This window comes from Nanorana parkeri, unplaced genomic scaffold, assembly GCF_000935625.1.
Source record: "Nanorana parkeri isolate BGI_ZX_2015 unplaced genomic scaffold, ASM93562v1 scaffold150, whole genome shotgun sequence".
Classification (NCBI taxonomy): domain Eukaryota; kingdom Metazoa; phylum Chordata; class Amphibia; order Anura; family Dicroglossidae; genus Nanorana; species Nanorana parkeri.
In genome coordinates this window covers 1,633,926-1,659,644 of record NW_017306418.1, presented here as the reverse complement: position 1 = coordinate 1,659,644, position 25,719 = coordinate 1,633,926, and the positions used below count along the sequence as shown (strand labels likewise).

The window sequence follows — 25,719 nt, the reverse complement described above, 5'->3', positions numbered from 1 at the left end:
AATTTGCAGATCACAGCAAAATAGAGTAGAAAATAAATTACACTCATTTAATTAGATCCACCAAGGTATTCATCTTCACATTGCCTTATTTATTTATAAACTGTAAAATAATGTATAGGGATTCCTATTTACAGGAAATTATTCAAAGCCACTAATTGTGTGAAAGGCAGGAAGAATACCAGAACTTGTGAAATACTTTAAGAAAGTCTTCTTTCATAGTAATGCCCAAGTATTCATCTTACTCAGCCCTCCTTGGAAAGGGCATTTGAGGTGAACTCCTAGAAGATAATAAGGGATATTATATTAAAGCAGGAACGAGGAACACGTATTTCAGGTTTCTGCCTCATTAATAAAATAGACAGTTTCATGATTGTAGCTGAATCACTGATTCCCTTCTATGTAGTAATTGTGCAGGAATCATTTTAGCCAGCATCATCAGTCCTGTTGTTATACAAAGATATATATATTTTTAAAATCAAGCATCTTTTAAATTAGGAGTTTATCTTCTGTACTACATCTCTTTCATTGCTTTTCTCCTGTCACCTTACTCTAATTGAACAAACAAGTAATCTGACTTGTTAAAGCTGAACATTGAAAATAGTTGCTCTATGTATAGTTACAGGACGCTGTATAATTTTAATTTTTCCCCCACTGTATGTACACTCAGTGACCAGAACAACAAACTCCTCAGCATTATATTATTGGCTCTATGGCCCTGATAACAGCTGCCACAAATCACAGCAGTGATAGTACTATGGTTGTGTAGCTTCCCAAGGTTGAAGCTGACTGCAGTTCCTGCCCAAGGTTGATCAGTTGATACACCCTTCTACAGCCTTCAAAGTCATCTTAAGGATCCTAATGACATTATAACACACCGTAAGTTTACAACTATCAGAGAGGTGCACTTAGGTATATCAAACCAGATGTTTCCAGGAGCCGATGGTCCAGTGATCATTTTACTTAGACAACTACGAATAATTTTGAAAGTTTACCATGGATAGAAGTATCCTATACAATCAAGTCAATCGTACTGAGAACTGTGATTTGTTGGCTTCAGTCACCCAACATCTCCCAGATTCATCCATCAATAGCAGCCTCCCATATAGTGGAATGATTTTATGAAATAACTGAAGTCTTTCTGACATCACACTTTATATTCAATGTCAGTAATCTATTCACAAGCATTTCTGGTCATTCAGTCATTTGGTGGCATTAAAAGAAATGTAACTTTCCCATGTGAGTGTTGACAATATTCCTTCTGGAGGTATACATCAAACTATATGTATTAAATAATACATTTATATTCTATTGCATTATGGTGTGATCCACAAAAGGGAATAACCAGGGCTTGAAAAATCCACTTGTCCGCTCGTCTGTGCAGATATGCGTCGGGTGCGCCTACGTCCGAAACAACAATTGCGCCTATTGTGCTGCACATGTTACATATAACCGCGAACGTCGGAGTGTGAGCAATAATTTTAGGGCCATTAATTACTGATAACACTAAACTGATGATCGGTAAAAGCGTTTTAAGAGTGGCCTATGGCCAATTTTCAGTGTGGTCGTTTTTTTGCGATTTTGCGGGTGCACGCAATTTTAAGGCTTGACATGTTTGGTGTCTATTTACCCGACATGACCCCGTCTTTTATGTTTTACCAAAAATATGGGTAAGAATAAATGTTTTATGGCATAACGTAGGGAGAACAGGTTTTTTTTTAAATTGACTGTACTTTTTTCATTATATAGTAAAAAAATAACACCCCCCAGTGGTGATTTTATATATCACCAAAAGAAAGCTCTATCTGTCCCCCAAAAAAAGTTTACATAAATTGCAAGGCTATAGTCTGGTCATGCTGACTGGTGACATTTTTTACTGACTGGTGAGACACCCTAAAATTTTTCAAGTCCTGGGAATAACGTTTATACCTCCCCTTTCCTTAACAACCCATGTCTTCTAAGGAAAACATACTGTATCATATTCACAGAAATTAAGATGACTGTCATCTAATCTTAGGTGGCTCAAATGACCATGGTTAGGTCTATGGCAGCCACTCACGTGGCTTCTCGAGAGGTTGCTAGCGGTCCTTTGAAAAGTGGTAGATTGATTTTGCACCTGATGGAACTACAAAATTCCAGCACCAACGTTACTGTCAGGTGCCTGCCTGCCCAGCACCCGTGTTGTAGCAGTGGGGAATTGAACCTGGGATTCTGGGGTAGTGGTGCTGTGGCATTGACTTTGAGCCACCAGGATGACTCAGCTCTCCTTACAGGTAATTGCACAGCAGTTTTCCTCTGGGATCTCCAGCTCCACCTAGTTACCAGCTGCAGTCCATCTGCAATCAGCCCAGCCTTCAAATACTGAGCATTGCCTGTGCTCTGAGCCCATTTATTTGGCCTGTTTCCTGACTATTCTTCTGCCTTCTGATTTTGTACCTCGCTGCCTGTTTGTGTTAGACCTCAGCCTGTTTCTCGACTACTCTCCTGGATCCTGATTTTGTACATGATTGCCAGTTTGTTGCTGCCTGCCCGACACCGCCTAACCTAAACCTCAACCTTGCTCCCCTTTGGACTTCCACAGGTACCTTACAATTACATAGCAGAGCCAAAGGGATGGGACCAGTGGAACATCTCCTTTCCTCTCTCTACTGGCACCAATGATATTTAACTTTCTGTAGCTGGGCCTTCTTTCCACTGACCACCAATGTAAAGGGTATTTTTTCCAGTGATCACCAATATAAGGGGCAGTGTTCTTCCACTAACCAACAATGTAAGGAGCATTCTACCCACTGAACACCAATGCAACTGAGCATTTTTTTTTTCAATGAACCATTTAGGATAGTACGGCCCTTCAACTACTGACCACCAATTAAAAGGCACCCTTTTTCACAGATTACCATTGTAAGGGTACACTTCTCTACTGACCACCAATTTAAGGTGACACTTTTTAATTTACCACCAACATAAGGGGCCACTTTTCAACTAATCATCAGTGTAAGTTGAAACTTTTCCACTGTCTACCAACATAAAGGGGAACTTTTCCACTGACCTCCAATGTAAGGGTGAACCTTTTCACTGACCTCCAATGTAAGGGGGCGCTCTTCCACTATCCACCAATATTAGAGGCACTGGCATCAAATCTATGGGGGCACATTTCTACTGACCTCCAAGGGGGCACTTTTCTACTGGCCTCAAATGCATAGGGTACCTAGCCATCGACTTGAAATGTAAGGGAGCATTTTTCATTGCTCACCAATGTAAGGAGACATTCTTCCATTGACTACCAATGTAAAGGGACACATTTCCATAGGGCACCTATGTAAGTGCACTTTTGTAAAATGCTGTCTGCCCTGACCAGTCGAGGGCAGTGAAAGATGCAGAAGTCTGCAACCTAGGTCTGTGCTTATATTTGGTAACTGTTTAGAAAAGAAAGATGAAGTGTGGGGGTATTTGGGACTTTGTACTCACAAAGTTGACTTATCCTGTAAGCTTACTTGTCTGACAAATCAAAGCTAAGACCAGGGAACAACATAAACATTCCACTACATAACCATAACTATGTGCCTAATGCAATATTGTAATCTTTTTTTTTGTTACTGAGGGGAAAGTGTCGACACAACTGTAGGTTGTGATAATGTATGTGTGCATCTGTTACATCAAATGAATAGGAATCACCAGCACTCAGTAAAAAATTTCAAATGATAAAGTCCATTTAATCGGACAGATCGTCATATATGTTGCAATAATTATAACCGACGTTTTGGGGCCACGTAGGGACCCTTCATCAGGGCAACAATGTAACACCATTATAATAGTGCATCTGTTACATAACATAGATATTCGACAGTCTCTCATGGTAACGATAAAATGGGAAGCATTTCCCAGGCACACATATAATGCATTTAAAGGGAACAATATTGTTAATAATCATGTTTTCACTATCCTAACGTATAATATCAAAGTGATCAAAAAAGATGGCAAACATTTTAAATGTATGTCTTGGCAAAAAATACGTCTTACATCTTTTCAATACATTTCTCCATGTTTTTTCTCTTTACAAATATATAGAGGAGGTGTTCTGTAGTGCACAAGAGAAGAACAAGACAGGGCTGATTACACTTCTTTGGATATCAGTGTAGCTGAGACACAATGTCATCTCAAAAAGGAAGTTAGAAGCACTCTAGATTTCTGGCAGATCAACTGGCATCTTTCCGTACTTGCAGCAATTTTCAAGGGGAAAAGCATGTTAAATTTCACTTGTACTGCAGAGATGTACTGTGTATATGTTTTGGCTTTTTTTTAATTTGCCTAGACATACAGTTTAAGCCTTCTTTTCATTCAGATGATATTTGAAAGGTACATCCAATGCTCATTTCTATTTTGTGATATGTTTAATAGTGTGTTCACATGCATGCCCTCATGCGACAAACATTTAAGTATTTCCCTTTTTATAAAAATGGAATGTGTATACATGCAAGCAGCAACTAGACTTCCATATGTAAAGGCACTTGTCATGATAGGCATGCCTTAGAATTGCTAGTTGCTATAAATATGTTAGCTTGAAGCAGCAATAGTTATTCTGAGTGTATTATTATGGGTGCACATTTCATGGGCTGTAAAATTCCACCTAGTTACACATGCATATCTCTTCCTATGTTAGGATTTATTACACTCCCATCAAGAAGCATATAGTCCTGTAATTAGCCTTTATTCTTGTAATGTGATTTGTAAAATCTGGCTATCATGATTCAAATCAATATCACATATCTTAGATTGTGTGCATTAGAAATCTAGATAGCTAAAATAATAGAATGTTTCTACTTACAGTATAACCATTTTCTCAGAGTCCAATGAGGGGCACAAGAAGTCATTAACTGTTGGGTTATACTGCAGCCTATATGGTGCCCAGGACTCTACCACAGTTCATGAGAATCTTCCAAAAGACAGGAAAATGGGACTTCACAGATTCCAGAGCTGCCAAACCAGGTATAACCAGTTTCTGGAAGCCAGGGTCCTAAGATAACAGAATGTTGTGTGCTTGTGGTCTGGAGTGAAACTGAGAAAATGGAACTGCCTTGAAGGAAGGCTACCATCAGCACCAGGACTGTCATCCAAAAGTTTGAGTAAAGTGACTCCTGGACTGAAGAGTCTGAGTCTGGAAGCAGAGAGTTTGAAGCTTCTCCTGGGAAACAAAAACTCTGGATTGAGCTATGTCTAGGATTAGACATACATTTTCCTAGTTATAAGTCAGTTCCAGCGCTGATTTCTGAAGGTACAGGATCCATCCAAACCACTGCAAGGTCTGGATGGTCAGGGCTACTTTTTCTGCCAGAACTTCTGCTGACTGTTCCCTCAGCAGGAGGTCATCTAAATATCCCACAATGGGAATGCCTCAGGAATGCAGCAGGGCTAGTTCTGGGGCCATTGCTTTGGCGAACACCCAGGGTAGAAAGGGTAAATTAAATGGCAGGGTCATTAAAAAGGAATGTGCCAAGAACCCACAATGAAGCGTAGATACTGCTTGTGCACTGAAAAGATGACGACATGCAGGTACGCATCCTTGATGCTCAAAGAGGCCCAAAAGTCTTCCGGATTAGGGAAGGCTATGACAGACATGGTGGATTCCATGTGGAACTTTTGCACGTGGAGTGCATGCAGACCAACACTTTAGCCAAAGTGTCCCCTGCATGTATATTAACAAAAGACTCATGCAGGAAATGAGAAGGGAAACTTCCAATAACCTGCCACACTAAGTCAGAGCAATAGGCTTTTGTTCCAAAAGCTCCATGAACAGGGGATCAACTGCCATAATGATCAGATTCCTTTTAATAGCCTTATAACAATCAATCAGTCAAGGTTTGGCAGATTAAGGTCACAGCTAAAACCCGTAGCAGAGAAGGACTGATGAAAAGAACAGAGCTCTGGAAAGGGCCTCAAGTGTGTTACTGGTGGAGTTCTTAATGCATAGGCTCTAAGAGCAGAGGGCACAAGGATTTCAGGCTGCAGAGGTCAGCCACATCAGAAGGCACGCTGCAAGCAGCACCAGAACCGTTAGAAGAAGAGTGTGAGCAGGAGCAGCAGAAGGGAGATGTTTTCTCAACACTGAATGGCAGAAAAAAGAGTGTGGAATGCATGCAACACTCCACCCATCCAGGCCAGTGGATGACGTCAGCGTTTGGTCCCCCAGCGCTAACCCTTAGCCTTTCATGGCAAGTGGGGATTTTTAGGCACTCAGTGGTGCAAACATTAGCCTACTCACAAAGTAAGGCTTTAGAGACAGGACAAGTGATGAGGCAATACCACAGCTCTGGCTCTAAAATTTACCAAAAAATACGTTTTCCCTTTATTATGTTAGGAAACATTTATTATTGCCCATGTTTTGGTAAAATATAATAGACGGGGGGTAAATAGACACCAAACATAATAAATAATATAATAGACTTCGGGTAAATAGACACCAAACATGTCATGCCTTAAAATTGCGCACGCCCACGAAATCGCAAAAAAGCTACCACACCCAAAATTGGCCACAGGCGATGCTTTAAAATATTTTACCGCTCATCAGTTTAGTTTTACCAGTGATTAATGGGCCAAAAATTATTGCTCTCACTGTAATCCAAAAGTTCAAGTAAAGTGACTCCTATAAGGTAAAATAAGAAGCCCCCTATGTGATATCACATTACAGTGACAGGTCCCCTTTATGGAGACATCAGGGGTCTCTAAGACCCCTAATGTCAGCTTGGGACCACCAGAGAAGCTGATGAAGCACAGATCTGCTTCACCAACTTCTCTCTGTACCGGAGAGTGACAGAGGAATACGGAAGTGATGTATAAACATCACTTCCTGCATTCAGAGACTGGGGGGAAGAGCAGAGGGAAATCGTGTACTGATCTCCCTCCATTCTCACAGCACGAAGCCACTCTGCCAGTCCCGGATTGGACGCCCGGGATCGCGGGGAGAGGTAAGGACACAGAGAGATGCATCATACAAGCGAATGGGTGTCTTTACAGACGCTGGACCACTTGTACGTAAACAGCCTTCAAATTCTGGTGGTTTCCCGCTCATGCGTGCCAGGGGGCACGGGCGAGCAGGCGCCGGCACGAAGAACATTTAAAGACGCCCACCCACATCCAGAAGACTCCCATCCGGCCGTTTCTAAACGTTCGGCGGATGAGAAGTGGTTAATGACTTCCTGTGCCTCTCAATAGATGAAAAAGGAAGATGAGTTACAGCAGCAGCAAGAAAGGAATGTGAAGAGATCATACATAAACTATTCATATAGGTTAACCTTTTTAACCTATTTCTTGTTAACTTTATTTCTTGGGTGACAGCTTTACATCTCCACTTTGGATGGATAAAGATAGGTCTATAATAAGCCCAATATACATATATTCTGGATACAGATTACACAACAGCCCTCAGACCCAATCATAGTGCAGCTGACCATTAGAGGTAATATGCGCAAACCCACATACACCGGGTTGCCATGTTAGATGACTCTTGAACAAGTTCATGTTTGTTAAATAGTGTAACAAAGAATAATGACTGCAAACTATAGTCTGTGATATCCGTCCAACTGCCTAGTCTGAGAGGTACAAATAGTGGTATAGTAGTAATAGCACCCTTTAGATCACTAACCACATGGCTTAGGATAACAGCATTATCTCTTTTGTAGCTGTTTATGTTAAACTGGCCATACAATCTCATTTTACAATCTCAGTATAATATCCTTCACATATACCAAAATTATTTATGAGGGCCTAACTAAAAAAGGAAACAAAAAGAAAACCAGGCATTTAATTTACATACAGTCAGACAGGCCAATGCACTACATAGTTGTTGTTAAATCTAAAGGAGGTTGTACAACCAGATTCTAATTCGAGTATTCACCTAAAATTGGTGGCATGTGCTATTTAAAGCTGTAAAGTTAGAGACTGACACTAAACATATTTACATTGTTTTACAGAAATGCTGACTAATGAATGTAATAACAATTATTATAGGATTTTCTATAACGGTGGACTTGCATATAATTTCTGTATCCCTAATGGGATTTTTTTTCTTAAGCTATTACTATTAACAGCTGGTTTGATTGAGTTCAAGGAAAGAATAATGATAAAGATTGACATGCAATGAAAACAAAAAGGTAACAGATTCAACCTCAAGGGGATGCTATAACATACTGTAAATGATACACATCTTCCTGTACTTGCAACAGTTTAAGAAGAAAAATATTTGGAGGCTTAAAATATTGCAGAAAGGGTCATTTTCCTCTATCCTTATATGTTGTACAAAAATCCTACTGTATAAGAAGGAAACATCAGTAGCTCTCCTGTAACATAAAATAAGCAATTTCTGTCACTGTTTCCTTATGTGATCAAAAATTATTATAAATAACATAGAATGTCAGACACTAATAAAATCTTAAATTGTTATTTGAGGCTTCAAATTTAAAACGCAAAGTGTTGCCCTAGAATGACATCGACATAATACAATAACTATAGAAACGGTAAAAACAATATTACAGAAGAATCATCAAAATTTGTCCTACTTGCCTACCACTGAGGGACAATTGACTGGTAATTTCATGTGCAAACTGCTCATTTATGGGTACCCAAACAAAGAATTCTTTACAAATATTCTCAGTTTTGAACTGCTGCTTAAACCGTTTAGTAGTTATTACAAATCATTCGTAAATTAAACTCAGACAATTACAGGGGAACGTTTAAGGACACAGATCACTTATTTCTAAAATAAAAAAATAAAAAAAATCTAATGACAGCAGACATTTATTTAATCATTGTCACAGCATGAGTCACCAAAAAGTATAGTAATCCTTCAAGCAGAATGAAAAATAATAATAACATAGTCTTTTATCACAGCTAATAAACCAGGCTGTCTCTCTATATTAAACTGAGCACAGAATAAAGTGTCTCTTAAAAGACTGACAACCCTATTCAAGAGTATGAACTCAGTAGAATATATGTAATTCCGAAAGAGATTGCATACAGCATGGTTGTCACCGTTTTCCCCTTTTAAGTTGCATTAGCGAAATAAATGAACTTTGCACGATATTCTAATTATTCGAGTTTCACCTGTGTGTGTATATATATATATGTTTAAAGTTTTCACCCTTTGGGAGAGCAAAAATCCTTAAGAGTTGTAAACCCTTGTGATCAGTGTTCAATATAAACATAACATACACATAAATCATACAATGTGTGCTGTATAGAAATTACGGCGGTCCCATCATTTGTCTAACTACCTCTGACCCATGTGTATTTCGTAGTGGCCCTGGTAATAAGCTCTCAAATGATGGGCACTGTGATGTGTTTGTTGACATCCACATTTTTGGGATGGAAAGTGAATGTGACAACTTCATCCTAGTTTTAATACTGGGAGTTATTTAGATTCATCAGAATGGTAAACTGATCAGTTTATACACTTTAGGTTAGCACCAGTAGGAAGCATTTAATATCTGTATCACACCCTTTTTTTTTCCGATTAAGTTGAAATTTTGATCTACTGTATTTGAGAGTATTTTCCATTCATTTTCAAATCACTGACTTTTTACTGCTTTATTGTTGGTTTTTCCACATAATAAACAATCATATATTCAATAATTTTTGAAACATTTACACTTGAAAACAATTGTTCAACACAACAAAGAGAAAGATCAATTTGGAATAGATTTTTTGCCAAAATGGTCCCCCTTTTATGTGCAAACAATTACAGATACAATACTTTATTGTAAAGATTGTTTAATAGAATGATTGTATGTTTGTGTAAACAGCAAGCCTGTTTTCTGCCACTCCATTCATTTAAAATATAACAAATGGGGACTGGTTATTGAATATCTCAGCACTGAGGGTGGTATTTGGTTTGGGTTTTTGTACATGTGTAATCATATTGTAAATAACATCTTACATACTGTATATGCCTATTATTACTTCCATTGGCTGAAATGTGGTATATAAATGGACCTGTTATTCAGAAAGTCCTTATGTATTTGTGCCTTATGAATAACAGTCAGACCCTTAGTACATCCATTTTTCAAATTACACATAAATCCACTGGACAGTCATGTCATGTGACAAATGAAGATACACCAATTACCAAGATATTTAATACTTTTTCTGAAATAAATAAATGAAATTTTCAGTGATCTAATCCAGACCCTGAGACCCCCTGCACATGTAGTTTGATTGATTTGTTTCCGTAAATAGGAGCGTCACTCAGCTGCATATGAATAGTTTAAATTGTTGAACAGTCTGATCAATCAGATCAATCATTTTTGACATGATGGTTTGAATGCCAGATTTATGGTCACTTTATTCTGCTGCTAAGATGTGGCATATTTTTGGTGTTATCAGTGTGATAGTAATGCTTTCATAAAAAATTATTCTTTAGGCCATGTACATTTTTGGGTTAAAATGTATGTGCACTTGTATCCTTTTAGCTCCCCTTGCCTGATCAAACCTACCCCCAACCTGCCTTCCCTTTTGGACCGCCTGTGCATTACAGCCCCATAGACTTCTTATGGAGCCATGTCCGGAGCATCTCCCAACTCAAGATTTCTGGCAGGAGTAATATTTTTGGGGTTTTTTTTGCACTTATCGAACAGATATAACAAAATGTAATTGTGTCAATTGTATATTTAATAGACCAAAAGGGAATTTTAGTGTTAAGAGTTTACATACACTTTAAAGTACATGAGTAATGAGAGAATTACTGAGGCAACATTTCTAGTCTGCCTCTGAAAATTTTAATTTCCTAGCTGTGTCTAGCTTCAAAACTTTTAAGTCAAGGGGTCCAAAACAAGTCTATTGTAAAGAAATGTCAGAATTCTATATCTATATATTTGTTCCAAGTAAGTGGTTAGAAAAGCATTGAAGCCAAAGTGTCAGTCTCACAACCTGGGAACTAGCATTCCCAATAGGAGAGGTCAGCAAAACCAACTTACATCATTTTATCATAAGTGTACTTGAAGAATTAGAGAGTAAACTAACGTGATCGTGTCAGGTTTGAAAGAAATCAAGAATAATGTTGCCTTCAACAGAAGTCTATTTATACTTCCGCCTTCTCTCCATTCCAGTGCTGCAGCCTCTGTAAGGCCTCTTCAGCAAACAACACTTTTGAGAGTGTTGGATGCCTGTGTACCGTACCCTACCATGAGCCTTTGTTTTATCCTCCAGCCCCAATGCCACTGCTGTGTCCTGTAGTAATGTAGGGGTCAGAGGATGGAACCAAGGTGCACAGCAGAAGACACCAGCATCTGACACTTCTAGAAGTGTTGAATGCTAAAAAGTAGAGGTGCACCAAAATGAAAATGTTAAAACCGAAAAACTAAAATGAAAAAAGGTCAAGCCGAAACTGAATTTTTTTTTTCTGGGCTTGTTCACACCGAATGCGGCGCATTCCAGAGTGGTAGCTGCTGGAACGCACCGCAATGCCTCACAAAATCTCCCCCTGCGTTCTGGGGCGGGAGGAGGCGTAGCTGTGTATTGAATTTAATGGCACCGCTTTCAGGCACCCCCCCCTGCAGTGCGATCGGACGCGTGGCTAAACTTTGCTTGCGTTCCGTTCCATTGCAAATGCAAAAAATGCAGCTTGCTCTATTTTTTGCGTTTGCAGTGGAACAGAACGCATGCAAAGTTTTGCGACATGTCCAATCATACTGTGGGCAGGGGGGAGGCATCACTGAATTCAATGAATCACCACGCCCCCTCCCGCCCCAAAATGCAGGGGAAAGTTTTGTGAGGGATTGCGTGTGCGAACAAGCCCTCAAACTTTTTAAATTTTTTATAAACTTTGAATTTTTAAATATTTTTATTAAATTATTTATTAAATATTCTTATTTTTTTACTTTACTGTTGGGGGGTCTGGCAAATATCAGGGGTCTACAAAGACCCCTAATATTTCCCTTTTAAAATAGAAAAAGAGATTGAGGACACAGAGTCCTCAATCTCTTTTTCTGAAGCCCTAGCTATAAATGAACAGAAATTCTCTGTATTGAGTGTTCCTGTTCATCCATAAGCTGTGGAGATAGTATGTTTACCATGTCCACAATCATGAATGAACAGGAAGTGATGTAGATCACTCCTATTCATTCATTGTTGGGGACACAGAAAACGTACTATGTCCTTAACTATTTACAAACAGTCAGCTATCACTGACTGTTTGTACCTGTTCTCCATGCTGGATTTGCTGTCACAGGGGGCAGGCCAGTGTGGGAGGAAAGCTCGGCCTCCTGTGACATCAATGACAGCTGTCACCTCCCACACACCGCCGCTCTCTATCTTCATCTGACACAATAGGCTGAGCGCTGCGGGGAGGCCAGACGCTCACAGCGCTCTCCTCCTCCCGCACTGCTCAGCCTCCTGTGACAGTTTCCCTCCTCCCCGCTGAGACACAGAGCAGCGCCCAGTGGGGAGGAGAGAAACGATCGATGCACCAATATTTCGGCCCAAATTTTTACTTTCGGCATTTTGCCAAAAGTGACATTTTTCGGACGATATGTTTCGGCGGCTGAAAATGTGTTGCATCGCTACTAAACAGACTTATAGAGGCTACAGGGATGGCATGAAAGAGAGTTCTATTGCAGGAAACTTTAGCCTGGATTTATTTCAATTCTGACAGTTTGTGAATTTGGCCTAAAATTACAAAGGCAATAAAAAGATTTGAACTTTTTTACAATAGTTCAACGATTAAATGTGCCAAAATCTTAATCGTGTCTCCATGCTTTTGTCTGCCTGCAATTATCGTTTATTGGTAACATAATATATCACATACATCTTCCAGGGTCAACTTAAAGCATAACTCCAATAATGATGTGTGAACATTGCTCAGTTCTGGAGTACTATAAGTCCAGGCTTTGTGATGACCTACCCTCGAGGGATTGTGTAAGTGATAGGCTGGGCTCACAGGAAACATGCAGAATGACATGACTGTTGTTCTGCCTGAAGAGGACTTCTGGCGATAGACCAATCGGAGACAGCATTGGAGTGTGTACAGGGTAAACAAAACTTTGGGACTTAAACTAAAAAAAAATTGAAACTGGAGATTCACTTTAACAAAAGTTTAAAAGCAAGCGCCATTATTTTTCAGATACAGCAGCCCTAATCAGCATTAATATACAACATATGCTTTCAGCAGTGCACATCAAAATGTTAAAAAAATAAATGTGCTATAGATAACGCACAGTCAGAAAATTGTTATATGAAAGAAAGTATATTTTCTTTAGATGTGCAAGCTCCCTGCTAACCTCTCACAGGCAACTGCGACCTAGTCTACATATGTACATATAAAATGTTGCTAGGAATGCCTTCTTTGACACAAGTTAATTGGCCCTATCCAGTATAAGACGGTGCAGATTCTTATGTGCAATCAATCAAATTTCTGTCTCTGTATACAGACAGCCTTGTGCCTGCAACATTACAAGGAAATAGACAGAATTATTAAATGGCAGGGCACTTGATGATTCCAGTATACAGTGTATACATAAATGAGCTGAGGTGTTTCAAAATGTGCATTAAATATTTTAACAAACTATTTAACCTACAAGTCTGTCACTTGTCTGTGCCAGAAAATGAGAGCATGTAAAATAAAATCATGAATGCAGAAGCTCCATATAGACGAGTCCTCAGTTGGACTCTGAAAGCTAGTGCTTTAAGGGATATTTGCCAAACACCAATGTACTGCCTTATGACTTGTTCCCCTATGTATACCACTGTTTATTAAAAGTTCATGCATCTTGTCAGGTTTGACTTTGACTTTTAATACAAATCATTATGATTATGAGTCCTTCCCCAATGTCAACATGCTGTACAAGCCAGACATTATTCTATGAACTAATATAAAGGTGATTTTATGTACTCTGCTTCCAGACATGTTTACATACCTATATGACAATTGCATCACTGCACTAAGTGAAGCAATCAGTCGCCTGGCAACGCACGGGATCTATTTCTACGGAGTATATGTATTTTGTGTTACTTACCACCAAGATTCATGCCAGCCTGGAGACACTTCTGCAATCTGCATGCAGGACAGTTCTTCCTCCGAATCTTGTCAATAATGCAGTCGTTCCTTCCTGCACAGAGATAACTGTGCTGCCCTGGAAATACATAAGCAAGAATTATTTTCTATCTCAGTGGTTTCACATCTCAAGTGCATGCACTGCTTTGTAAATCTTCACTTCAAGATTAATAAGATTAAAAAAAGATGAGCCAGTCAAAACTGATGAGAAATGGGGAATTTAGTGACATCGAAACGAGAACTTGGACAGAATACAGGAAAATAGAGACAGTGATGGATACAATGCGGCGTATAGTGAAATATATATGCTTGAGAGACTGTAATTTAACAAAGAAGAATCATTTACATTTCATATAATGATGTCATTTACTGTGGAATCTTTTCAATTACCCTGTTTTTTTCCTTCTAACTCTGAGTAAACAGTCATAAAGCACATCTGAATTGCAGACATGCAGGGGTAAAACAAAAAAAGGACATTTGTACTTGCTATAAAATCTGTTTTTGGAGTTCATTAGGGACACAGAATCAGTGGTAATTCTGGGTTATACTGCCACCTTTTAACCTTTTTTGCAGTAAAAAGAATAGGCTTCTAAGAGTAAACCACACAGTGAAAACTAGAGATGTGCTAGAAACTGGCCACACTGAGAGAGTCACTGGTAAACACTGAAGTGTGCTCTGCGAACTTCAGCACCAGAGACAGAGCTTGAAAATGTAGGTTACATGTCATGCTGTCTTCCCCTTGCATTGGCTCGCTCACCAGGGAGCACAATCAGAACTCAGTGCCCTAAGGTCAAGCATTTAGCTCATCCAGACATTGGCTTAAAGAGCCCCTAGTCAGCAGCAAATATATGAAGTCTAAAAGGGTAAATGTTCATCGTCCTAGGACACTAGCCAAAAACTGAAGCATGCTTCAGGAGGGGTTATATCTGGTTGGTCAACGTTTTTTTTTGTTTGCCAGTGTTCAATTCATCCTAAAGGCATCAGTAAAACCCAACTGTCTCAGAATTACTATTGATCATGTGCCCTTTAATGTATGATACAAAAAAAAAGATTTAAAACCCTGTAGCAGAGCATCCCAGAGGGAGCCTGGGAAAGTCCTGTTCAGAGTTTATAGGTCTCCCATGTTCCTCTCCTATACATTTAGGGATTGCTGACCCGGGCTCCAGTGCAGGGTTTACGCCTGCCTCCACTGGCAATTTAATCTCACCTGGAACCTGTAGTCAGAGCTCTCGGCCTGGGGATCAGACAAGTCCTGTCTGAATGGGCTGCAAGGTTGGTGAAAACTAGCAAACTGTGTATGTGGAGGCTGACAAGCAGTAGGCCTGCTCAGCCTGTTAGTTAGGACCTATATTTATGAAGTTAGTGCCGGGGTACGGCTAGGTTTTATTGTTGTTAGTTTCTTGTGAACCACTGTACAGCACCTGTGAATGCTCTTGTAAATATCACCAATAAACACTGCACTTTTTGCCACTACTGGTAAAACAAAAAGGTTCTCTTTACTTGCTTTTCCTGTAAGTCCCACTGCAAATGGTAGCAAATCATACACAAGATTATCTCTCTCTATCCTTTCTGATTTAACACAAATCAAGAGAGTGATTCCGCCATGCCTAGCTAATAAAACATTATCAAGTACATCTCTGGTTAGACTATTTTTATTCATGGGATCGGTACTTGCTCTGACTCTAAGAAAAACTATGTAATGTTTTTTTAGTTAGATTGTAATTTTAAATCAAAGATTTTTATTGATTTTAACGTAACATGACACTTATGCTAAGACAGTGGAAACATGTGGTTACAACGTACAGCACGCAGTGCAAGGGAGTACATAAAGCGTTGGGATAGGCACAGCTCTAGAGTTAAACACAATAACAGTTATTGCTTGTGCAGTAGGCTCGCCCGTCGAGTTGTTCAAGTTAGTGACAGGTTCCACCCGAATACTGAGGGGCCTGGCAAACTGACAGGGTTAAACAGAGGGAGTTGTTCCTTTGCGAGGCACTGCATAACAGGACCGCTGTTCATGCTGTGAGAGAGCGCACTGAACCACTGCAAACGTCAACCATGAAAGATCGCGCCCAAGATAGATTGTAATTTTAAATGGAGACCGTTGTCATTTTTTACAATTTTCTTTGAATGCAGCCTGAACATGTTTAAACTGGGGAGAAGGAGCTTAATATCGAGTGTTTCAATCTCTCCTCATAATAAGTAACTAATTATAAAAATGGACCAAGCTGTGAGAGGTGGTGGGCGAATGGCACACACAATAGATTTGGCATCATAACTTTTATGAGCACTGCCCAGGTCTGTTTCCCAGCTTCCTGAACAAGTGGCAGAACCATAAAAAAAAGTTATGTAACTGGCAAGTGATGAGGCCTAAAAGTCAGATTGAAAGTAGAAAATCCATAAAGAGAAAAACTTTGACAAAGAATACAGACAGAATTAGTGATTTCTCTTTTATGTTAATTATACAAGGCTCATTAACAATTTTCAGTTGACAAATGACAGGTGTGTTCTTCACACTGCTGCTGACTTAACTATTTGAGGGCCATTATATTTTAAAGGAGAATTATGAGGCGAGTGATTTTCACTCAGCCTCATAATCTGAGCCGACCTGTGACAATGAAACTGTCACAGGTCGGCTCAGTAGATCAGGAAGTGAGCGAACGCATACCGTCGCTCGCTCACTTCTTGATCTATCCCTGCAGAGAGCCGTGACTGTCACTCACTGCTCTATTTGCTTTGCAGTTCAACACAATGATTGCACTCTACTGCTCCTTCTCACCTTTTTACAATGCAAGACTATGGGGTTGATTTACTAAAGGCGAAGAAGCTATTCAGTTTGCAAGAGAATTTACACTTTACATTTTCCCCTCAGCTTAGTGACTGAGGTAAAGCTCTGCTGACTTTTTTCAGTCAATGATGTGCAAACAAACATATTGTTTTCTTGATGTTCCTTGCACATGATTGGGCATGCTTTGCAAAGTGATTTTTCATCACATTCACCAAGCTAAGAGAAAATTCCCTGCCAGCACCACCTGGCTCAACAAACATCATTTGAAAAATCAAAGAAGCAAAGTGGAAAATTGTCGGCTTAACTGCAACTGCAGCCAATCAGATGCAGTTAGTGCTCAGTTGTTCTGACAGGTGCCGGCTGTCAGAATACAAAAGCTAGCAAGGGATATTCCTCCATTCACACTATTTAGCCTGGATGAGGCAAGCGAGCAGTTTCTTTCAGGCTAAACAAGAAAAAAACCGATATGTATGGCCACACTAACAATGCACTCAGTGTGGCTATCTCAACATTTGATAAACAGTAGTTCATTGAAGTGGCCTTGAAACACAGTGCTTCTGGAGGTCTTTAGTTTTAGGTCTTAATGGTCCATTCACACGACATCCAGATCATCTCCAGATCAAATTGTTTCAGGACCCAAAATGCATCCTAATATACCCCTATGCTATTTCTGGCCTCTGATCACACCAGCGCAGTCTGTACCAGACCAGAAAAATACTGCATGTCTCATTTTGTCTGTTATGCACTGGAAAGCATGGAAAGGCATAAACAATGCATACAAACACACTGGAACGCACCTGAAAGCCCATTTTAAGCTAAAAAAGCAACAACAAAAAAGCTCTGGCAAAATCATGGTAAAAACGCAATGCACCGCATTCCAGATCTGGTCCGGAAAATGGTTTGAAACCTGCCCTAAATGTGAACTGTTATAAAAGGCTTTTATTTATTGGGCTACTCAGATCTATGCTGAAATGTTAAGAGTTATCCCGACTGGAGAGGAACACAACACATGACTAGCACCAGGACAGAAACCAGAAGGAGGCTCAGTCTCCACAGCAAAGAGACAAGTTGCAGTGGGATCCTCAAAGATGGAGTGCAGCAAGAAACTTTGCTCCCCTCTTTAGACCTAAGTTACTGTTATAGTGAACAATGCAGGGATTCTCTCCTAAGTTAAAAAATGCAGAGAGGACAGGAAGCGGCAATAAGTATTTTATGCATAAAGTTTTGCACCCGGAAGTGAATGTCAAGATTGGGGTTCAATTTGTTTTATACTGATGTCACAATGTTTTAAATCCCATCACAACTACAGTATAGTACAGTCTACTTAACAGCAATGCTTATTTCAAAACAAAGTTGAAAGATAAATAGTTTAAAATAGTTTCAAGACCTAAAAAATGTACAATTAAATTGACCAAGAGTCATTATAGTGTTCCTTTAACCACTTGCCGTCCCACCAATTGTAAATAAACAGCCAGACGGGGTGTTTATAAACTTAATTTTCCACGTCCGCTTGACAAATTATAGCCTTTTATACATACAAGTGTTCAAGTGGCTATAGGGCTATAGGGCACGGGCACGGCGGGTCTCTGTGGCTGGAAGGGAGCGGAGATCGGCACATTCCACTGGCTGATTTCTCCGATCACTGAATGACAGTGATGTGAATTACATCACTTTAGCTTTCAGACTGCTTCATCAGCTTCTTTGGGGTCCTTAGGTGACAGAGTTCTAATAGACCCCTGATGTCTCCATAAAGAGGACCTGTCACTGTGTCTGTGCTATCACATAGGGGGCTTGTTAGTCCCCCATGTGTTAGCAATAAAGTTAAGTGTAAAAAAAATAAGTTTACAAATTAAAGACACATAAAAAACAAAAAAACTCCACAAAAAACTTTTTCTAAGTCCCCTTCAACATACAAAGTCTAACATGTGTCGGGTGCGCCTACGCGCAAAAACGACTATTGTGCCACACATGCTACATTTCGCCGAGAACGTCAGCATGCAAGTGATACGTCTAGGGCCAACAATCACTGTTAGCACTAAATTGATAAACCGTAAAAGCTTTGAAAGTTTTGCCTATTGACAATTTTGGGCGGGCACACGTAATTTTAAGGCTTGACATGTTTGGTGTCTATTTACCAGAGGTGACCCCATCTATTATATTTTACCAAAAAATTAGATGATGATAAATATTTCCTAATATAATGTAGGGAAAACAGGGTTTTTTTTCTCAAAATGTTCCATACTTTTTTCTTTGCATAACACAAAATATAAAACTGAATAGGGATTAAACACCACCAAAGAAAGCTCTATCTGTCCCATAAAATTATATAATATTAATTTTAGTACAGCCTTGCAGTCAAAGTCAGTCGACATACAGCAGAGCTGAACACAGAAAAATGGCCAGGCCAGGAAGGGGGTTTAACACCCCGGTGTTCAAGTGCTTAAACGAGGCATAGTCTAGCCATTAGCAGTTTATCAGATGATTCAGCATACAATAAAAGTTAAGTCAATACTGAACAAATGAAATAGCAACATTCTAACTACAAAGCGATCAAGGAGACAAATAAATGGTGATATGGTCTTAACTGATTTTCCAGTTGCCAAAATCAGCTACAGTTCCAGGTGTATAAGAATAAAAGGGCATCTGATCATTCTAAAATCAAACAACGTTCACAAAATAAGTTTTGTGGCTTTTTCACGTACATTTTTATAAACATAAGAATGAATTGAGCTTATGTTGAAGTTATAGCTAATCTTCTGAATAATTGGCCTGCCATCATACAGCCATAGAAATGATAGAATAGCATGCTGTCATAATTTGAATGTGGCATGACTTTTTCTTCAGTGTGTATGTACTTAGTCATATAAGATCAAATTCAAACATGCATTTCTACAGGTATCAGAAGCAGGCGGTTAACTTTTCTCAATATCCTTTAAAACCATCTAAGTCCCATTTCAGCACTAATACAGGTTTCCTGCAAAAAAAGAGACTGAGATCTAATAGATGTGTTGTGACATCAAAATTTTTTTTTAAATTAGCACTACTGGATGGTTTATATTCCTTCAAGGTGAGAGAACAAAATGCTATTTCTACTCAGTAGGAGGCGCAGTGCTAGTCCATTTTCTTCCCAAATGCATGAATCAATGTGGGCCATACAGAGGTCTTTTGTCTGGTAGGGACCCCAGTGACAGAAAGTTCACTGTGCTGTTAAAACTAAACCTATGTTTATATACACAGTTTCACTTTAAACAAAAATATAAAAAAAAACAGATTTTTCTTTTTTTGTGAAATGGTGGAAATTGATTCGCTTCACTAATGCGTTTTTTCCTCCGCTCTGACAGATCAGATGACCACATAATTTCCCTTTATAGAATACGTGACTAACTTGTGACAAAGCTTTAAAATAAGAATCCTCCATAGAGCTGAAGGAATGTGTTTACCATGAATATAGTTTTAGATCCCTGTCTGCCAACTTTAAGCCAATATTGCTCAAAATTGCAGCAATAAATATTTGCACGACAGAGCTATGAGTGGTCACAAACATATTTAAAAGGGAGACTAGAATACTCTTCACACGTGGATGAACCTTCATCACACCTGGTTTGGCAGAATAGCCCTCTTTAAAATGAACTCCCTCGTTGCCTCTACCTGTTCCAAACCCTTCCCATTCGTCTCCCCGCCCTTTTCTTCCGCAGATTAAGGTCTGCAACTCTACGCTATATTTGGAGGTGTCGCAAACCACGGATCCGATACACAGTCCTCAACAAGCGGAGGGAACGGGACGGGGCCGCCCTCCCGGACTTGGAGGTCTGTTATAGAGCCACTCATTTGTCACACCTGGTGGAGTGGTTTAATGTCAGGGACCCAGCTCTCTGGGTTTCCCTAGAACGGGAACTGACTCCGACTCCTCTAACAAATCTCCCTTGGCTTCCATCTACGCGTCGTCCCCCCAGCTCTGCATTGCCCTTTTTTCTTTCCCCGGTGCTCAAAGTATGGGACTCTATGATGCTTAAGTACAAACTGTTCACTCCTCAGGGCCTGATGACCCCAGTCCTGGCCCACCCGGAGTTCCCTCCGGGACGTGGTTAGGCGATTCCTAAGTTGGGAGCAAACGGCCCCCTCGTACATTTTCCAGGGCATCCGTGGGGGAAGTCTTAAACCACTGGCTCATCTTTTTGATCCTGAACATGTACCGCTGGCTGCTTGGTTCGCTTACCACCAACTTCAACACTTTGCACGTAAACTTTCCTCTTCTGGCGCCCTCGACTGCTTTTGAGCAACTGTGCACCACTGGAGAATCCCCTCCTCATCTCATATCATACCTTTTATGTCTTCCTACTATCCAGCCACGAAGAGGGCCCTCCGTACTTTTTGTCCGCATGGGAGAGAGAGCTGGACGTGGTACTCTCCGAGGAGGACAAGCGCAAATGCTTCTGCTTCACACATAGCCTCTGCATGTCCTCAGCGGTGCAGGAACGCAACTATAAACTTCTAACCAGATGGTACAGGGCTCCGGTTAGGATGCACCAGATTTTTCCCTCCCTTCCGGACACCTGCTGGAGATGCCAAGTGGATGTTGGCACATTAACGCACATTTGGTGGAGCTGCCCTCTGATTACACCCTACTGGCGCACTATCTCACAAGTATACACGAAATTGAACGCTAGCGAACTCCATCTCACGCACCCAAATGGCCATACTGTCGATCTTTCCAGGGTCCATCTCCAAAGCAAAGAAATCCCTCCTGAGATTTTTTGTTAATGCTGCCAGGGCACTGATCCCTAAGGCATTGGAACTCTCAGGTGATCTCTACCTTGGGGGAATGGAAAGCGGAACTTTGGCGCATTGTGAGATCTGAGGAACTGCTGGCCGAATGGTCTGACAGGTCTGAGACCTTCCTGTCCAGATGGAGGCCCTGGATGCTGTTCATGGCCTCGGATGAGTTTAGGGCAATGGCTTAGAGGCATGATCTATTCTCATTGAACACGTGGTATCCCCCACACACCTTTTTTTCTTTTTCTTCTCTCTCTTCCTTTCGTCTTTCCTTTCCCTCTGTTGTATCCTTGTCTTGTTTGTCGTGTGTCTCTGTTATGTCGTTACTGCCAGGTGGCTTTTAGGTGACGCAATCTACCTCACCTGATACCGTGCTCAACGTATCGTGTTTCTAGTTGGCGGCAGGAGTCTCCCGGGCCTCCCTCACTTCAGCTGAGTTGGGCTCATCCAGCTTGGGACACTGCACCTGAGTCCCCCTTGCTAGGGGTAGGTATCTAGACGGGGTAAGTCTCGCTCTAGGGCAATCCTACATACTTGATGAAGGTATTCATTGTTGCCATGTTATTATTTTATACAATGCGCACTTATTGCTACCTTGTACGGGTGGTTTGTTCCCCTCTTCTTTGTGTTTTTTTTTATTGTATGTTCCTACGTCCTGTTCTTTGTCCAAAAATGTAATAAAATATATTTCTGTAAAAGGGAGACTAGAGTTCTTTTAATATTTTAACTTTGTCAATAGACCGCCCCTTTAATTTTGCAAGCAAAAGTAAAAATGTGCATATTAGAATGTTCTGGATTTTTAATTTGCCTGGACATTCATGAAGATAAAAATAGGTATGTACAGGTACTTGAGTGCCAGCATTTAATTCAACCTTACAGTAATGGAATATTTACTTTAAGAACAGTTAAAATGATCTCCGTAAATATAAGAGTCTTACAGAGTCACTGAAAAGTCAGACTGAAAGGGAGAAATACTGAAACAGTCACTTGTGCACTGCAAAACACATAACATGCATAAGTAATAGTAAATATGCCCCAAGTACAATACATATATATTTCCACACCATGTTTTAAAAATATAAATTCTAGCTTGGCATTTTGCTTAGCAGTGTTGCACAGTGCATGCTTCCATTGCTGGCATTTAGCGTGCCAAAAACTAGGAAAATTCCCAGGGCCCCAAAATTCTTAAAGGGCCTTTTTAAGAGCTTCCCCTGCTAACAGTCTGGGTCTTCAGTTCTGGAAGAAAGGCTGTATGATGTAGAATGTGCAGGAATGTGTGTATGTGTTTCTACTATAGAGTTAGATTGTGTATGTCTATAGTACTGGACTGTGTGTCTGTGTCGGGTACCATAAGTGTAATACACAATCAACAACCCTGTTTTTGGTGTGTCTGTTGTAAAGGATGAGTGTGCGTTTATTTTAATAAAGGACACCTGTAGGAGATGTGCATGCTACACTGTCTCCAGCAGGTGAAGTCAGCACTAAATTTAATCAGGCAGAAACATTTAAAAGAAAAAAGGTACCCAATGGTTTAAATTGTTAAAATATGCGCTGGTGGGAGGGAACCTCACAGTGACATTGGAGGTGTTCCCTCTGGATTTAGGTATTCTGTTACCTGGGGCAACCAGCAGTGGAGATTCACGGTAACGGCCGTGACAGTAGCACACTTTTCAGACTGACACAGCGGGATCTCTTTCTTCTCTACTTCATACTGGCAACTTTCTTGTTTATAATCTCCTGCCAATATTTAGTTATGTTTACTGATCTAGTTTTGAACAAATTAAGTTCTGCATTATGATTTATGTATGGGATTGTATATTTGAACTGTCAATGGCGGGAATAGGACATCATTGTGACATCAGAGAGTGAGGGTGTGGTTTATTATTTCTTCATTCTAGTATGTCTATGTAAAGATGGTGGTACTTTTATGCAATGTCATTCCTAAGCCTGATGAAGGGGGCCCTGCACGGCCCCGAAAGTGCTTATTGTTTGAATGACAACTATCAATAAAATGGATTTACAGTAACATATAATCTTGGTGCTGGTGACATCTGTATTGGAGTTATGGTTTAAATTGTGACACAAGTGTGAAAAGTGCCACAATGCAGAGGTCGGTGGTCAAAAGCCATATACCTGGATATTATTGCGACATCCAGAGGCTTGCATACACTGTGATACATCTGAGGATGGTTTGCATCAGCGGCTGTACCACTGCACTGGAAGTGGAGAGTGTTCTGCAGCTAACACAGTTCACACAGGTCTGGAAAGAGCCACAATGCAGAGTTCAGTGCTAAAATGTCACATACCAAGCTATATTCTCCACTTTTAGAGGCAAATTGACAGAGGGAGTCATTAGATACTGGGTTACATCAGAGGCTGTACCACTCCTTTGAAACTGGAGAGCTCTTTGCAGCTAACTGACATGGTACACAGAATTCTGAAAAGAGCCACAATGTAAAACCCAGTGCTCAAAGGTCACATTCCAGTTTATCTTCCTCCCATCCATGAGCCTACTCAGAGTCTTCAAGGACTGGACGACATTAAATGCTGTGCCACAGCTCTAGACCTGTGCTAAGGTCTGGAAAGTGCCACAAGCAGAGCCCATTGCACATTTCAAGCAAGTCCCACAATCCCCAGTCCATTGGGGGCCTAGGAATGGCTCAAGCAGTGTAATAAACATTTTGATTGAAGAGAAAAACATCTATGAAGTACCGAAAACGTTGATAGCAGAGAAAAAAAAAAGGTTGAGGTCTATAAAAAAAAGCATCCATCCTCCAAGGACACTAGCAATAAATGGAAACATGACAGGTAGGGACTAGGTGACACAGGAGTTGACCTTCAACATTTCTTTTCTGTTTACCAGTGTCTACCTAATGTAGAAAACTACATATAGCTTATATGTCCAAGAATAACTACATTCCTGTGTACTTCAATAGACAAAAAAAAAAAATAGCCATGTTCAGGATACCCAGACCAGCCTCCAGCTCCTCCCTCAGAAAACCACTCCCCCAAGTCAAAATAACTATGGCACCATTAACAACCTATTCTGTATAAGAGCTTTAATGAATGAAAACCTTATAAGATTTTCTGGAAAGAAAGATAGTACAGTTTTATAAAATTTAAATACATCCAGACCTTAAAAAATTGCAAAGCTTCAAGTGTGATGCAAAGTAAAAACACATTTTTCCTGTGTATATTGTCTTCCCTAATGTTATTTTACACAGTGGCAAGAAAATGAGCAGAGACGTCACCATGTGCAGCTAAATGACATTTGATTGAGTAGTCTGTGTGGGCGGAAAACTTGTTTTTCATTTTTTTCCCTCTCTCTCTCTGCTTTGCAGCAAATTGTCTTGAAATATCAGGCACTGTCACGTCAGTAAATAACTTCATGTAGCCCTTTAATGTACTGCATGTGTTACATGTTGCAGATCAGAAATTTTGAATAAAATATGTACACAAGAAGAAAGCATAAAATTGCTTGTAAGTTGTCTAATTGTACAATGTTTCACTTTGCTCTCAAGACAATGTTAAATGTACTTTGCATGCTGACAGTTTCAAGGTAATGCTTTCTGGTTCATCGTTTTGTCAATAAATGTGGCACAGAAAATGTATTATTGTGCACTCAAAACCAGACAATATACCAGAGCAAACGTACCCTGTATGGCTGGATATCCAACTTGAATCTCAAACAACTGACCAACTTCCCTAAATTAAAAAAAGAGACCCTAATCTGACACCCAGGACTCTTGACTAATGAAATACTTTGTGAACTAGAATATTCCACATTCACACCCTCAAATTGCTAGGAATAAATCTCTATAAGATTCACTCATTGAGCATAGAGAAATCAAAGCATAAATTTGCAGGGGAACATTGTTTACCCAAATTTAGCAATTAAGATTTTTATAAAGAATATAAAAAAGATCCTTTATATTAATGTGATTTTAACCTTTTACTGATAAATTGACCAATTATGGAAAATGTTCTTTATTTCTAAATAATATATTTTTTTGAAACAATTGTAATCCAAGCAAACCCTTCAAAATAGAACTGTGGTCAGGCTATAGACATTCAATTATTTAAATTTTATTAAAAAGCAGTGCATGAGTTTTAAGACAAGTTC

General features: G+C 39.9%; 1 protein-coding gene across 3 annotated transcripts in view; it reads right to left on the bottom strand.

Annotated features, from left to right (window-relative positions):
• NR3C2 (nuclear receptor subfamily 3 group C member 2) overlaps nt 1-25,719 on the bottom strand; it is a 309,620-nt gene that overhangs the window by 72,766 nt on the left and 211,135 nt on the right. For all 3 annotated transcript variants that reach the window (XM_018554260.1, XM_018554261.1, XM_018554262.1), the window contains exon 4: nt 13,998-14,114. In XM_018554260.1, coding sequence (XP_018409762.1) covers nt 13,998-14,114 — 117 coding nt within the window. The remainder of the gene's footprint in view (nt 1-13,997; nt 14,115-25,719) is intronic.